A 15,215-nucleotide genomic window follows, 5' to 3' on the forward strand; every position below is an offset into this window, starting at 1 on the left:
GGTGTTTAGACCTAGCAACCTACCGAGGGGTATCCCGAGGTAGTAGATTAGTTGGTGGAGGTTTGTCGGACTTGGAACTCGAAGGTAAAAGCAATGATACAAGATATACAGATTTATGCAGGTTCGGACCACCAAAGTAGCGTAATACCCTACATCCTATTTGGGGTGTTGTATATTGTGCCCTACGCTTGGGTGTTGTTTGGTATTGAGGATTTGGTCCTCTGTTGTGGTTCTATGAGGTCTTGACCTACTGATTTGGGGACCCCTGCCCTCCTTTATATACTCCAGGATGCGGGATTACTAGTCAGTTACAAGGAGTCCTAGTAGGATTACAGGGTATGAGTGCTAGTAGGATTATAAGGGAATCCTAGTAGGAGTCCGTTTTCTTCCTTCCTTGCGGGTACTGGGGATCTATCTCGACACAAACCTCTCAGCCAAAAGTCTTGCATACTAGGAGTCGACTAATTATATACCATAGTCGGGTAAATTTTGCGGAGTATTAGTACACTCAGCCTCACTTGTTGATTACTTTCAGGTCTTAGTGAGGAAGAAATGGTTGAATTGGTTACCGGATTATCTTGGGATGGCTATCCTTTACGTGAAGGGTTGTTGGTTGAGTGGCTCCTGGCCTCACCTTGAGATAGTCTCATGTTTGAATGACATGTTGTCGGGCTACTCATATTATCGTGTATCTTCACTAGAACTTTATCGTATTTGTCTTCCGCTGTGTATTTATCTTCCGCTGTGTTTTATTTAAAGAACTCTAATTTGTAATATATCTATGTATTTCAAACTCGGTTTGTAAATTAAATCTGGATGTTTGTAAACTGAAATGTCATGTTGTATCATCTGCGCTCACCTTCGTGTGAGACTTGTTGCATATTGTTTTGATCGAGATCAGTGGTTGAATCGGGCTTGACTCGACAGACTGTCGGATTACACTGTTTTAAGTGCGTATTGACCAGATGAACCATTAAGAGGATGGTTAGCATGCTTAAGCCGATTTAATTTGGACGGTTCTGCCACAGGGTGACAGCCAATACTGGAGGATGGTCTCATGGAGTAGTCTCCCTGCATAGCACACACTTCACAAAGCTTGTGTGATTTTAATTTTGATACTTTTACTATATGGAATTACGTGTTAACACTTGACAAGCTCCTACTGATTGCTACCGCCTTTTCTTGATTTTTGATTTCTTGCCATATAAAATTATGTGTATCTTACCAACCAGCACAAGACCGAATAGGATCTTATGGGAGGACATATGCACGCCCAAAGGTGAAGAAGCCGGCAGCTGAAATGAAGGATCAGACGGCATCGACAAGATCTTTCGGTTGTCCAGTTGGTTAGGACATCCAGTATTCCAGTTTGGTTCCGGTCCTGTTAGGAGATTTGATTAGAGTTTGATTAAGCAATTTGTTTTTCCTAGCTGGTTTTTAGGCATTATTAGAGATAAACTTGGGCAAGGAGAAATTGAAAATGGCCGGTGCTATAAACTGGTGTGAGCAGCAGAGGGCAGAGCTAGCCCTGGCGTGAGCGATTAGTCCGTGGAGGTGTCGAACCCAAGTGGGTCCTTCGGCTCATTAGACATGATCTACGCATGGTATGCTGTGCATGACTTTGACCATTTATTCTGAGCTCGACGTAGCCCTTTAAAATTATTCAAACCTCATGTACAAATTAAATGTAAACTGATTATTTATGTCGTATTTCCTACCAAGCTAAAAACAGAGCACATAGCCACGTGTATGATCCACACACATGGAGTAGTGGAGTACTCGGTCCCTCTCCAGTGACGATGATATCCACATACTTATATATGTTAGGAAAATATTTGGTGCAAACCACCATCTCGGTGGAAACGTGAAAACCTCTTCAAAACCATATTTGTAAGTATTAAAAAAATATAAAATGGCGCACACCCATAGTGCATCCATAGATGTACTTTGTGGTAAAAGTTGGGATGCAAACTCAAACTAGGAAAATTCAAATGAAAATGACAACTCCCATGTGCATAAGCACTGAAAGACAATTCCTGTAAATTGGTCTTCTAGTGCATATGCACTTGAAATTTGTCATTTTTTAATGAATTTTTGCAAAATGGTTTTGCATCCCATCTTTTGCCACAAAGTGTGTCTATGGCTGCACTATAGATGTGCATCATTTCAAATTTTTTGAATACTTGTAAGTATGATTTTTTTTAGGGATTTCACATTTCCACCGAGAAGGTGGTTTGCACTTAATATTTTCTCATATATATCACCTACTTGTTTACTCTCACCGAATGAACTAGGGATATCACACGCAAAACCATCCGGAACTCACACGTAGACTAACAACGATTCCATATCCCATAGCTAGACATCATAATCATCATATCCAATGCAAAACAACGCTAAGTATAATCACAATTCTATGAATTAGAATATTATGTCTAGAGAAAATGCTATGTGTGGCTTAATATGAATTTGCTTACAAGAATTAAAATTCTTCGGCTCTATATGCTTGCGCGCTCTGCTGTATGGACAGGTTGCGGGAAATCATTTTTTTCATTTAAAAAATATTGAAAATTTTAATTTATAATTGATTTTTATCATTTTTTTCAGTTCCGATAAAAAGTAGCAATATTTCAATGAGTTAGGGAAAAAATAATTTTCTGATGTGATGTGGTACTTTCAACTCAAATTTGAACCAAGATCTTTGATATGGATTGAAATTCAAATACTTTTAGACCTAGTTTTGATGATCAAAATTTTTCAGCTTTCACCAAGGATCAAAACAACGTTCAACCCGTCGGGCCGTCCGTTGCCCGGGCCGGTCCGGCCCCGTCTCGCCGCCGTCTCCCCCTCTCCTCCCTTCGCTCCGCAGCCGCAGCCATGGACCCTTCGATGCCGCCGCCTCCGCCGCGAAACCCTAACCCCTCCTCCTCCACCACCTCCATGCCGCCTCCGCCGCCCCCGAACCCCACCTCCTCCTCCATGCCGCCCCCTCCGCCTCCCAACCCCTCGCCGCCACCGCCGCGGCCGGAGGCGGAGTCCCAGGCGACGTCGTCCGCGGCGGAGGTGGAGGGGCGCGGTGGCCCTACTCCATCCTCCTCTATGCCTCCGCCTCCGCCCCCAAAGCCCGCCCCGCCGGTACCGGAGCCCGAGGCGAGGGCGGAGGGCAGCGCTGGCCCTAGCCCCAGCGCGAGCGACTCGTCAGCGGAGGAGGTGCCGAACCCCAGCGGGGCCTCCTCCGGCGACACCGAGATGGAGGAAGCGGCCGCGCCGCCAGCGGAGCGGCAGAAGCAGCAGCGCCCGCGCGCGCCGTACGTCATCCCTGAGTGGAGTGCCGCGCCGGATCACCCCTTCTTCCTCGAGGTGCTCAAGGACGGCACCATCGTCGACCAGCTTGACGTGTGAGTCTTCAGTACCCCGCTCTCATCAGTTCCATTTCCATTTGTTAATGAAGTTATGGTGCCATTGTGGTTTCTGCTAGTCTCCTCTGCTCATGTTTTCTTTAAGGATAATTTGTGTACCGGTGCAGTTGGTTCGTAATGTTTTTTAGCTCCTGATTAACTATTTTTTAGTCCTGTGAAATCAGTAATCCTCAGTACCCAAATGAGCTTAGCTAAGTTTTCTTACCCTTATATTTTGATCCACTGCTCTGGTTATGGCTGTCTGAGACATATTTACACCGGAACTAAGTATTTGCTCTAAAATCATGTTGGTTGTTGATATTTCGAAACTAGAACTGGTGAATGACTGGCTTTCCATATATGTTGCAGGGCCAAGAAAGGAGCTTACATGTTTGGACGGATTGATATGTGCGATTTTGTACTGGAGCATCCAACTGTTTCTCGATTTCATGCTGGTATGTTTTAGTTTTAGCCACACTCTTGTCAATTAAGACTTAGGCGTAGTTTCAAAACTGCAATGTTAACCTGCCAGTTAAATGTTCTGCTCCAGAATGGCTGAATGGTTCTTAACACTTAGGAATCCTTCTTGTTATCTTGTAACTGTCTGCATGTCGTATGGTTGGTCCCAGTTTCATACAGCAAAAAGACTGGAAATATGTTTGGACCAGCAAACTTGTTAGTTGTACATCCTTGCTGATTCCTGAAATAGCAGGCTGGAAACTGAGTGCTGTTGTATCACCACTTAATGAACCTTAGGAAGAACAATGAGCACAGTTGCATTCATGAACATATTAGAAATGGCATTGAATCATGAAAGCATGAACTTTGCTTTGAATAAACCTTTCTATTGGGAGGGTAAACATTGCCTAGTAAACTGTTTATTTATAACCAAAATTGTGTGGATGACATCATAACCATGAATAAAGTTGAATCAATATATTGAGCATTAATCTTGGATAAAGAATTCTATGTCAAGTCTATTGCGCACATGCTATTGGAAAAATCTCAACAGTCATGGCTTAGTGACAACATACAGTTGAATAAACTAAATATTCCAGAATTATTGATGATATTAATATGATATGAACAATGCAATGCCACTTTGTCGAGGAGCTAACATTTACTAACTACGATGTAACATATTACTGTCATTATCCCTATATAGCAGAAAGAACATAATATGGGAAACTTGAGAGACTGGGTTAGCTAAGTTATGCAATTAATTTCCCTTGCTTAAATGAGTGCTTCTACTATATGTTCCTTACAAAAATTAGGAGTAGTAGTTAACTTCTCTCTTTATGAGCAAATTGTTCCTCCTTGTTTTTAATGCTTCTTTAATTCCAATTAATCTAGCAACACCAACTTTCTGACTTAATCTCAATAAATTTCTTTTTTTAGTGCTAAGGAAGTAACTCGTGAGTTGCTTTTATGTTATTTTAGTTCTGCAGTTTAGGAATGATGGGAAGGTTTTCCTTTATGACCTTGGAAGCACACATGGATCTTTTATCAACAAAAGTCAGGTAATATGAATTCCTGATATCTTCTGTTTTCTTAATATCCTGATATCATTAAATTTTATGAATGCATGCTGCCACTTTTGGCATTTTAATTAGAAAACAGTATGTTCAGTGTTGCAGTATACTGTCATTCCTTTGTTCTTGAACTGTTGCTTTTTTATTTTGTTGCAATGCCGATTTACACTGTAAAATAGTTCTGTTTGGGTTATTTGAATGCTGGTCCTTGGACTTATTTTGTTTTCTAGCTTTTTGTTACCATCCCTTTTTTTTCCTACATGGTAAAAGGGCATACCCAGTGCTGAAATCTCCTGCACAAGGTGGGGTCTGGGGAAGGGATTTCTTGGAAGCCTTGGAATATATGTATGACAAGGTGGAGTCTTGGAGTATTGATCGATTGGTCATATAGGCATAAGTCAGATGTCAAATAGCTTCAATTTGCATTATTATCCTTTTTCCTTTTGGTTACCATCCCTTTTATTTTCCTAAAAAGTAAAGGGGCATACCAAGTACTGAAAGCTCCCACACAAGGTATGGTCTGGGGAAGGGATTTCTAGACAACCTTAACCTTGGTTATTTGGTAAGGAGGTTAATTCGAACCAGGACGCAAGTGGAGACATTCTACCACTGCGCTAGGCCCACCCTTCATTGTCACATGTTCATTCGCTCTTGTAAACTCTTCTTTAGATATGAAGAATGCATTAGGGTATTGATCAATGCATACCACATTAATGCTTTAGTTTCTTTATGTTACTCTTGTCAACTCTGGGGTGGCCTGTGTTTCTGTCTGTTCCTTTGTGTCAATCTTTCAAACATCCCTGTGTATTATCTATTATATTTTTTATTATATGTTCTGGATTTGCAGGTCAAGAAGAAGTTGTACACGGAGATTCATGTTGGAGATGTAATTCGGTTTGGGCAGTAAGTAAGCTTGTTACTAACTATTTGTCCATTCTTTTTGTTTATTAGTTCTTTGGATCTGGGAACTTGTTCCCTCTTCTGTTAATCTTCCATTTTGCACGAAGAAGTCGCTTAATAAATTGCAGCATTGCGGTGCTGAAATATTCTCTATATGATCTCTCTAGAGCTTCTTTTGTTCTTACGTTGGTGTATATTGTTGCATAACCTACTTATTCCAGAGTTTAGCATACCCCCTGTTCAAATTAATAACATACTGAACATTAGTAATTTAATATGTTAATGTCAAAAAGTCCAGACTGATATGTGTACTGTGGCTACTTAATTGTTTCAGCAGAACATTAGGTTTTACTAACAGTGGTTTTAGTTGACTCACTATGCATTTTAGATTCTATAAATCTTGGACTGCATTATATGCTTGACAAAGTCCCTTCAAATGTACAGACAGATAGAAAGGTTGCAGAAAAAATAATGCTGGTAAATCGAAATGGCACTATTTTGGCTTCCTAGTCATGTCCCTGCTTGTTCTTGTGCAAAGCGAATTTTGTTTTCCTTCGATCTTTTTAGTGTTGTGTCTCTTGGCAACCTGTTTACACTCTATTGATCTGGTGTCTTATTTTTCACTTGGTTAACTGGGACTTAACTCTCCTCTTATGCATTAACTAGATCATCACGTCTGTACATTTTCCAAGGACCATCTGAGCTGATGCCTCCAGTAAGATTCTTAGACTCAATTGGCTCATTTACCACTAAACAAATTTTCTCATTTCTTTGCTTTCTTCCTACTTCATCCACAATTTAATCAAAGTGAATTGCCGATGCAACAAGCACCTTGCTGTTCTCTATTTCTACTTCAAGCGGCTACGGCAACAACAATAACAATAACAACAAATTATTTGAGTCCCAAGCAAGTTGGGGTAGGCTAGAGATGAAACCCCACGAGCCGCCACAAAAAATAACAGGCTAGAAAGGCAAAAGGAGGTATTATTATTATTATTAAGGTTATCTTCAGATGAAAAGACTAACCAGATTAAATCCGTTTCTCAGTTCAGATTTTCTGATTCTTCTGACATTGTATCAGTTAGATTCAAATAGTGAATCAAGCAAAGTGTACATGATTTGTGTGCCTTTGGATTTCATTTTACCCCTATTTATTTTAGATGCTCTTTCAGGAATGTTCAAGGAAAAAAGATTTTGACATACTTCCTAGAGAAATAATTTATTTCAGTGAAAAGCAAAGATAAATTGCGAAGAAGTAGAATATCATTTACATGGAATCGAAACTAGTTTAGTTATCCTTAACTGTTAGTTTCAAGCTTCTTGATTGTGTGAGACCCAATTGTGTCATGCGGAACATTTTTAAATCCCATAAGCTCCATCAACCTATCCTACTGTTTGAGTTTCTTATATTCATTTGTTTCTTTTTCTTGGCAGGAAAAAGACATGCAGAAGCTCCGGGATGCTAAGATTCAGCAAGATATGCTTGATCGTGAAGCTTCTGTTTTACGTGCAAAAACTCAAGCGGCTTTAGCTGAGGGAATCTCATGGGGTATGGCAGAGGATGCAATTGAAGAAACTGCGGAGGTTAGCTGTTTGTTTCTAACAAGGCTACTGATATTTTGTAGTTTAGATAAAAGCTTTTGATGGAGCTATTCTAAGTTCTGGCCACATCATATCATATTTTGCAGCACTTTCCTATTTTGTCTTCATATATTGCTTTGTGTTTTTACTGATCACGTTCTTTTATCTTAGGATGATGCGGATGAAATCACTTGGCAAACCTACAAAGGTCAGCTTACTGATAGACAGGAGAAAACACGTAGCAAGATACTAAAACGAATGGAAAAGGTACGCACTTGTTTTACAGAAAAGCCATATTCTGATATTCCTATACATCATTGCACATTCTTATTTAGCCTAATACTAGGATGAAACATCTGATTTGATTTCATGTGAAATTGCCATTAATTGTTAGGGTTCATATGCAACTGTGTCCAGATTACTCTTTCAAGTGCCTGGGTGATATTGTGATGAATGATGACCAGATCTTGGGAATATTCTTGCCTTATTTCCATTATTTTTGGTTTTGGTTTCCAAATTAAACAAAAGGGGCTATTGGAGCAGCAATTTCTTTTTGAACTGCCTATAGATTATATTAATACTTAATATCATCATGAGAGCTATGCTTGCATGCTGTAATGTTAGGCTCTTCAAAAGGGTGAAAATTAATTCTGAACTTATTACATGGATCCATATTGTGGTGTTGGAATACATTGTAATTTACAATTGGCACCAATTTTTGTTTCACTTTGACTCGTTAATTAGTTAGTTTGTTCCTTTTCTTGTTGGTACAATAACCTTGCCTGCTGTCTCAAATGTTTGTGGCGTGTGAATAAATGAAATCCTCCACATCGAGTGCAATAAACCAATCTACAAGATATTAAATGAAGCCCAATCTTTAATATACCAGAGTGATGCAACTTGAAATAAACAAACCAGTAGATACAGTAAGCAACTAGTAGCGCTAGCAAGTAATGCTGTATGAACAGTGCACATGCTACGTGCCATTGCGCTTCATGCCAGCTGTACGCCCCCTTGCCATAAGGTAACCAAAGGCTTCAGGACTTAATGATTCAGAATTTCAGATGTTAGGAACTAAACTAGAAGCTAATTGTGGTTGTTAGTACCATGCTGGATAACTGGACTATAAATTTGGATTTGCCTGCCACTTTATTTTTGTATACAAGACTAAAGTATGAACAACATTGAGATAGTGGTTGTTGTCATGTTGCTGGTTGTCCATTGTTGTATCAGGAAGTGCTTACTTTGTGTATGAAGAAGTGTTACACAGCTCTCCTGCGTGTATGAGAAAAATCATGAAGCTTTACCTGCTATTTTGTTTCAGATTGCCAACATGAAGAAAGAAATCGATGCAATAAGGGTTAAGGACATTTCTCAAGGGGGGCTAACCCAAGGTCAGCAAACACAAATAGCACGAAATGAACAACGGATATCTCAGGTTAGTGATGGATCACATGCATTACATTTATTAATACGCTATCGCCATCCATTTCTCATCTGGTGAGCAGGACTAAACCTATTCTTCTTCAGATTATGGAGGAGCTGGATAATCTAGAAGAAACTTTAAATGACAGCATACGGGAAAGTGTTGGTGCTCGTTCTGGAAATGCAAATCGTGGTAGCCATAAAGCAAGTCTTGAGGAAGAAGATGATGTTCTTAGGTATGCTGAGATCTGAAATGCATTTACTATTGTTTAGTATGCTTAAAGGTAGATCATTATATGGGTTGATCCCATGCGCTGACTAATAAATTGTTAAATAATTCAGCGACAATGATGAATTTTATGATCGGACAAAGAAGAAACCTAGCCAGAAATCCAATGAGCAACAATCAGTTGAGACTGCTGATAGTCTTCTTGAGAAAAAGGATTCCATCACCGGTGATATTGAAAATAAAAAGAAGTTGCTTGAAGAAGAGAAGCATAAGCTGGCTCAGGGCAGTACTGCAGATCTCGGGGATGACCTTGATGCTTACATGAGTGGCTTGTCATCTCAATTGGGTATGCTAGTATGCTCCAATTACTTCGATTAATCATTCATTAGTCTTAGAATTTCAACATATTTTATTTTTCATTACAAACATGAAGCATGACATTTGAATCATATGCTAAGAAAAATATTGGCAGAGGTGGGCATATGAATGCTACTAAAAATTTTAATTGAAAGGTTCCTTAGGCCTCTACTTAAGTAGTTTCCTTCAGTTTCACGAAATCATCAAGGTCTATCTTCCATCAGAATAAAAGCAAGTAGCCCAGTTAAGCTCCATAAATCCAGTTGTGAGCCAGTGTTCAGCTCTCATTATGATTCTTGACTCTGGCTTGAGCACATGTGTTTGGATTAATTTGTTACTGTAGATAGAGGGTCTGCTGATTTCCACACTATCATTTGGAAAAAGGATACATTAACCTTCATTAATTTTCACTTAAATGGCAATTACGTAGCATTAAGTGACTAAAGTATATGCTGTTGCACATACTCCCTCTGTCCTGAAATACAAGGCATCCTAGGATTTTTAGGACAGATTAAGGAGGTGGGCAAATGTTTCATATACCCTTAGCTAATGGTAATACAAGGCAAATTTTCCAGTTAACAAGGGAAATATTTGGCAAGTTTTTAATTGCGTTGATTGAGTACTTGCCAAAAACTCCTAGGACGCCTTATATTTGGGGACAAATTTTGAACCCTTGGATGCCTTATATTTCAGGACGGAGGGAGTATGCAATTTTCTCATTTGTTTAGACCTGAGCATAGGTTTGGCCTTTAACATTGATGAACTAACCTTGGAGTTATGCATTTACTTATGCACAGTTATTCCAGCATTTTTCCAGTTCAGATGCTTTTCACTGTCTTAGAATCTTCTGACTGGTTTGAGATATCCTGCAGTGCATGATAAGATTGCCCAAATTCAGAAGGAAATATTTGATCTTCAGGCTGAGCTGGACAGAGTAGTTTACCTACTAAAAATAGCTGATCCTATAGGGGAAGCAGCTCGCAAGAGGGACCTAAAGCCTCGAGAAGCGAGACCCCCAGCATCTAATGATAATCCAAGACCAGAAGCCAAGAAACAAAATAAAGTTGTGAAGACTACTTCAGCTGAGAAGCCAAAGGATTCTTCTAATGAGACGGCAACGAATAAGCCTGCTAAAGTAGAGACTGATGCCTCCAAAAACCAAGAAAATGGGAGCAAACCTGCATTCTCCATACCAAAACCTCAGTGGCTTGGTGATAAGAGGATCATAGAACCTGAAGAAAAGTTCATAAATGAAGAAAAGTCGGATGCAGAGGAACCTGACAATTTTGTGGACTACAAAGATCGGAAAGCAATTCTTTCTAATTCAGGCAGTGGAAAGGATCTTGAAGAGGCTGCTCCTGGGCTTATTTTACGGAAGAGGAAGTCCACTGATCAGTCAGCTTCCAGCGAGGCAAATTCATCTTCAGTTGAAAGTGAAGCATCAGTTGCTGATGCTGTGGCCCTTCTGCTTAAGCATAAACGGGGCCTACAAACTTCAGAAGAAACGGAGAATGAGGATGAACCACATGCTAGCAAGAGAGAAGGGAAGAAGTCAAAACAAAAACGGGTATTGGGTCCAGCGAGACCAGATTTCCTCGAAGCAGGACCAGATTCTGAAACATGGGTGCCACCTGAAGGTACGGAAATTGTACTATTGTGTTACCACTCTGAAGCATATGAGCTGATTTGCCCCTTACTCATACTATTACTGTGTCTTGTGTAGGTCAAACTGGTGATGGGCGCACTGCGTTGAATGACCGTTTGGGTTATTGAAGCACCTCCATCAACAACTCTTGCTGTGGAGGAGTGGTCCTGTGCCTACAGTATTGCAAGCTTGTTTGGTGCCATATTCTGTGAGGGCAGTGCAATTGGAGCTGAGACTCATTCTGTTGATGGCGAGCTTAGAAAGGAAATAGGTTTTGTTGAGCTTCTAGTGGAATTGTAACTTGCTGATCCTCTCAATTTTTTGCAGAGAAGGTACATCCTCTCTCCAGGTTGCAGAGATTCAATGTATAATATCACTATAGAATGTAGATTGTGTGTGTCATGGTGATTTGTTGTATTTCCTGTTATTTCATACTGGCACGCCCATAGTTCAACGGAACTCAATTGGGTAGGTATGTTGGCATGTCGCGTACGGGGCTGGGAGTCATCTTGCCCCACATTCCAAACATCTTTTGTTTCTCTTCTGCTCGAACATCATAAGTAAAGTTGATCTAGTTTGGGAAAAAAATGTTCCAATTTAACAGAAAAACCAAGAAAAAAAGTTTCGATGTCACCAAGAGTATGCGAAAAGTTTACTTGAGTTTTTTTTTTTTGATAAAGAACTTCCATTCCAACTTAACAACAGAGTACATGTTTGAGGTTCATGGAACCCCAAGATACAGCTTTTAGTGCCGATAAAACAGCACAACCATGGACATGATTAGGGGAAGTACGGATCATAGTACAAGGATTATGGGGAAGTACAGATTTGGCTTGCACAGCAAGCAGATGGGCTCCCTGATTCTCGATTCTAGTGATCTTGTTAACCTGAAAGCTAGCAGCCAAACCAAGCTGCTGAAATTCCGAGATCCATGGCCTAAGCTTCCATGGAGCCTCCATCTGTCCCTTCTGAAGATGCTTGACTGCAAGAAGGCAGCCAGAGCCTAGACCAAGAGTGTGCACCTGCAAAAAAGAAGCTACTTTTGCCACCAAAAGGAGAGCAGATTACTTGAGGTACTGGTTGCTGGGTTAGATGAGCCAAACAAATTTGAAATCTCAGATCTCCAGGGTACCCATAGTGGAAGTGCCATCTGCATCTATAGAATCTTATGTTTGGACCGTGGATGAAACAGTTGAATATCACTATTAAGTTGTGATTATATACATCAAGCGATTAACAGTGATGGCACGAATACGATCTGTAGTCTTACGATACGCTGTTTTTCAGAAGGAAAAAAAGTCTACGATATGCTAGGATTTTTCTTTTTTTGATAAGGGACTTTCATTAAAACTTAAAAGCAATGTACATGAATGAGGTTCAAAGAACCCCAGGATACAGACTGAAGAGCTGAGAGCACTGCACAACTATGAGCATGCTCAGAAGCATTACAGATTGAAGTGAACACTGAATATGAAGTTGCATTTTTGGCCTGAACAGCTAGAAGATGGAAAGCTTGAGTTTGAGATCTTGAGATTTTGATGACCTGAAAGCTTTGCACCGAATTGAGATCCTGAAAATACGAAATCCATGGTCGAAGCTTCCATGAAGCTGACATTGTTCCATTGTGCAGATGTCTGACCGCTAAAAGGTAGTCAGATCCTATCCCAAGTGAGTGCACCTGCAAAACAGAAGCTATTTTTGCAGCCAGGCAGAGAGCAGCAAGCTCTCCCATGACTACTAAATCCACTGCTGTAGTAGCAAGGAATTGCAGACGACACGAGTGTACAACCTGAGGTCAATAACCATGTCCAGACCAGCAAATCTGACATTGTTACCTTGCCCATCAGGAGAAAGAGATGCATATGCATAGGCAAAGTTGAAAGGCTGCAAGTTTTGACAGCTCCCTAGATCCTGCACCACAACTAAGGAAGGAACAACTAAAGGAATAGAGATGTTGTTGGCATTATATAGCATAAAAAATCTAGTTGCAAGATCTCTATTTTCATATGAATGTGGAACAAATAAAGTAGCAGTTGCAATGTCAGGCTGTACCTCGTGACTAACTCTGTTCACCGCCCATTTCTTGTTATTGAATCTGTAGTCATTTCTAACGCTCCATAGGTACCACGACCTAGTAAAGACCTGCTGCAAAAGATCAACTGAAAAACTATTCGTTAAGATTGAAGCTAAGGTGTATTGAACACCATCAAGTTCTTCAGCTAGTCGATCTGTTCTCAGAGGCGGATCAGCTGCAAACCAAACAACTCTGGCAAAGTCACACTCAAAGAAGAGGTGAAATTCAGTTTCAACAAGACCTCAATTTTTGCAAGCATGGTCAATTCTAGAACTAAAAGAAGCTGCTCTGTGACCTGTAGCTAGGGAGTGTCTAATTAATCTCCAAGAAAAGGCTTTGATTCGAGGTGGAAGAGTTTTGTGTTTCCAGATCCTTATTAAAATTGACAGAGCTGCAGAGGAAATGCAACGAGGGCCTTGGTTTGGGAGGGAATGAGTCATTTGAGTGGAGAGGTATTTGTAAAAATCCTTGGCAGAATACCTTGGACTGAAGGTTTCCAACAGAGCTGATCTGTAGAAGGTGAAGAAACTTTGGCAACTTGAAGGATGGAATCAACAGCTTGTTGATTAGAGGTGGAGTTAATCAGATTTGAATTCCAAGTGGATTGTTGCTGATTCCACATATCAGAGACTAAATTGGGTAGCTGTGTATGGGTTTGAGGAAATTTCAAGTGGCTCTGAATATTTTCCCATATGTCAAACCAAGGCTCAGTCCAAATGTTTGTGTTACCTCTCTGTATCTGCACTACACATTGCTGTGTAGATAATGCTTAACCTGCATAATGGAAGACCAAAAAGCAGACCTAGTGCCATAACAAGGGGCTCTCCAAAAAGTAGTATTAGGAAAATATTTAGCTTTAAGAACAGAACAAAGGAAGGAATCCTTGTTAGTCGCAATCAACCATACAGAATGCAGCACTAAACTTTTGTTCACAGTATAAAGGTTTCTAATACCTAATCCTCCAGCAGACTTAGGCTGACAGATGTCCTCCCAAGATCTGAAATGAAAAGGCTTAGAAGAATCCTCATCCTGAACTCCCTGCCACCAAAAACGTCTGAGAATAGAATTTATCTTCCCTGTGAAGGTTCTGGAGAACAATATATTATGCATATAATATATAGGGATGGAAGACAAAACAAAATTAATATAAGTGATTCTACCAGCATGATTAAGCTTGTTAGCCCAAGATGAGATAAAGTCCCACTCTATTCTATCAAAAAGCTTTTCCTAAATCAATCTTAAGAAGGAAGCCTTTATGTTTCCAAGTAGTGAGACCAAAAGAGTGAGTAATTTCAAATAATTTTAGAGGTGATGTGTCTACCGGGAATAAAAGCTGATTGAGATAAATGCACTTTATTTGGAAGGAAAGGTTTAATCCTGTCAGCTAAGATTTTAGCAATAACCTTATAGATAACGTGGCAAAGACTCGTCTAAAATACTGAGGGAGCACATGAGCATTTTTCTTTGGAATAAGAACAATGAATGTTTTGTTGAGGTCAGGTGGAAGCATACCTGTGCGATAGAAATTTTGAACAAGATTTACCACATCGTCACCAAGCCAGTGCCATGAATGCTGGATAAGTCTTGCTGCTGGTCCTTGTCCTGCAGCTGCTGTACCTTGTGCTCCAGCTGCTGGTCCTTGTGCTGCAGCTGCTATGTTGACTGGAGGATAGTGTCCTTGTGCTGCAGCTGCTATATTGACTAGAGGACAGTGGGGCTGCAGCATATGCTTGCTGCAGCACCACTTTTGTTAACTACTTTTAGGGTAGGACAGTCCTAAGCATCTTAGACTAGATATGACAGCATCAAAAAGGCATCTTAGACTAGCATATGCCTTGATGCTTGGCTGGTTGGCTGCTAGGCCAGCTATAAATATGTATCCCCAACCCTTGGTTGGATATGGTATTGTGGAAAGAAAACCCAGAAAATTACCCCAACTCTTCCTAGTGCCATCCTCCCGATGAGAGTTACAGTTCAGATCCTAGCAACTGGTATCAGAGCTGTACTGTCCTGTAGCTTGAACATCTCCTGCTCACAACCCTCCCCAGCCACCTTTCGTCCCCAGCCAGTAGCA

The 15,215-nt window shown here is 40.4% G+C and overlaps 1 protein-coding gene across 1 annotated transcript; it reads left to right on the forward strand.

The window, feature by feature from the left end:
* The first annotated feature begins 2,805 nt into the window (after window positions 1-2,805).
* LOC117852770 (uncharacterized) lies at window positions 2,806-11,542 on the forward strand. Its single transcript, XM_034735015.2, has 12 exons — window positions 2,806-3,398; window positions 3,768-3,853; window positions 4,839-4,918; window positions 5,778-5,833; window positions 6,497-6,545; window positions 7,265-7,414; window positions 7,583-7,678; window positions 8,736-8,849; window positions 8,942-9,072; window positions 9,179-9,411; window positions 10,295-11,059; window positions 11,146-11,542. The coding sequence occupies exons 1-12, from the start codon at window positions 2,878-2,880 to the stop codon at window positions 11,193-11,195; spliced, it is 2,331 nt and encodes a 776-aa protein (XP_034590906.1). The 5' UTR covers window positions 2,806-2,877; the 3' UTR covers window positions 11,196-11,542.
* Window positions 11,543-15,215: the final 3,673 nt, after the last annotated feature.

This window comes from Setaria viridis, chromosome 4 (assembly GCF_005286985.2).
Source record: "Setaria viridis chromosome 4, Setaria_viridis_v4.0, whole genome shotgun sequence".
NCBI classification, from domain to species: domain Eukaryota; kingdom Viridiplantae; phylum Streptophyta; class Magnoliopsida; order Poales; family Poaceae; genus Setaria; species Setaria viridis.

Coding starts and splice junctions, on each gene's coding strand:
- LOC117852770 (XM_034735015.2), top strand. CDS start 2,878: ATGGACCCTTCGATGCCGCCGCCTCCGCCGCGAAACCCTAACCCCTCC. Junction 4,919..5,777: donor CTTTTATCAACAAAAGTCAG/GTAATATGAATT, acceptor CTGGATTTGCAG/GTCAAGAAGAAGTTGTACAC. Junction 7,415..7,582: donor CAATTGAAGAAACTGCGGAG/GTTAGCTGTTTG, acceptor CTTTTATCTTAG/GATGATGCGGATGAAATCAC.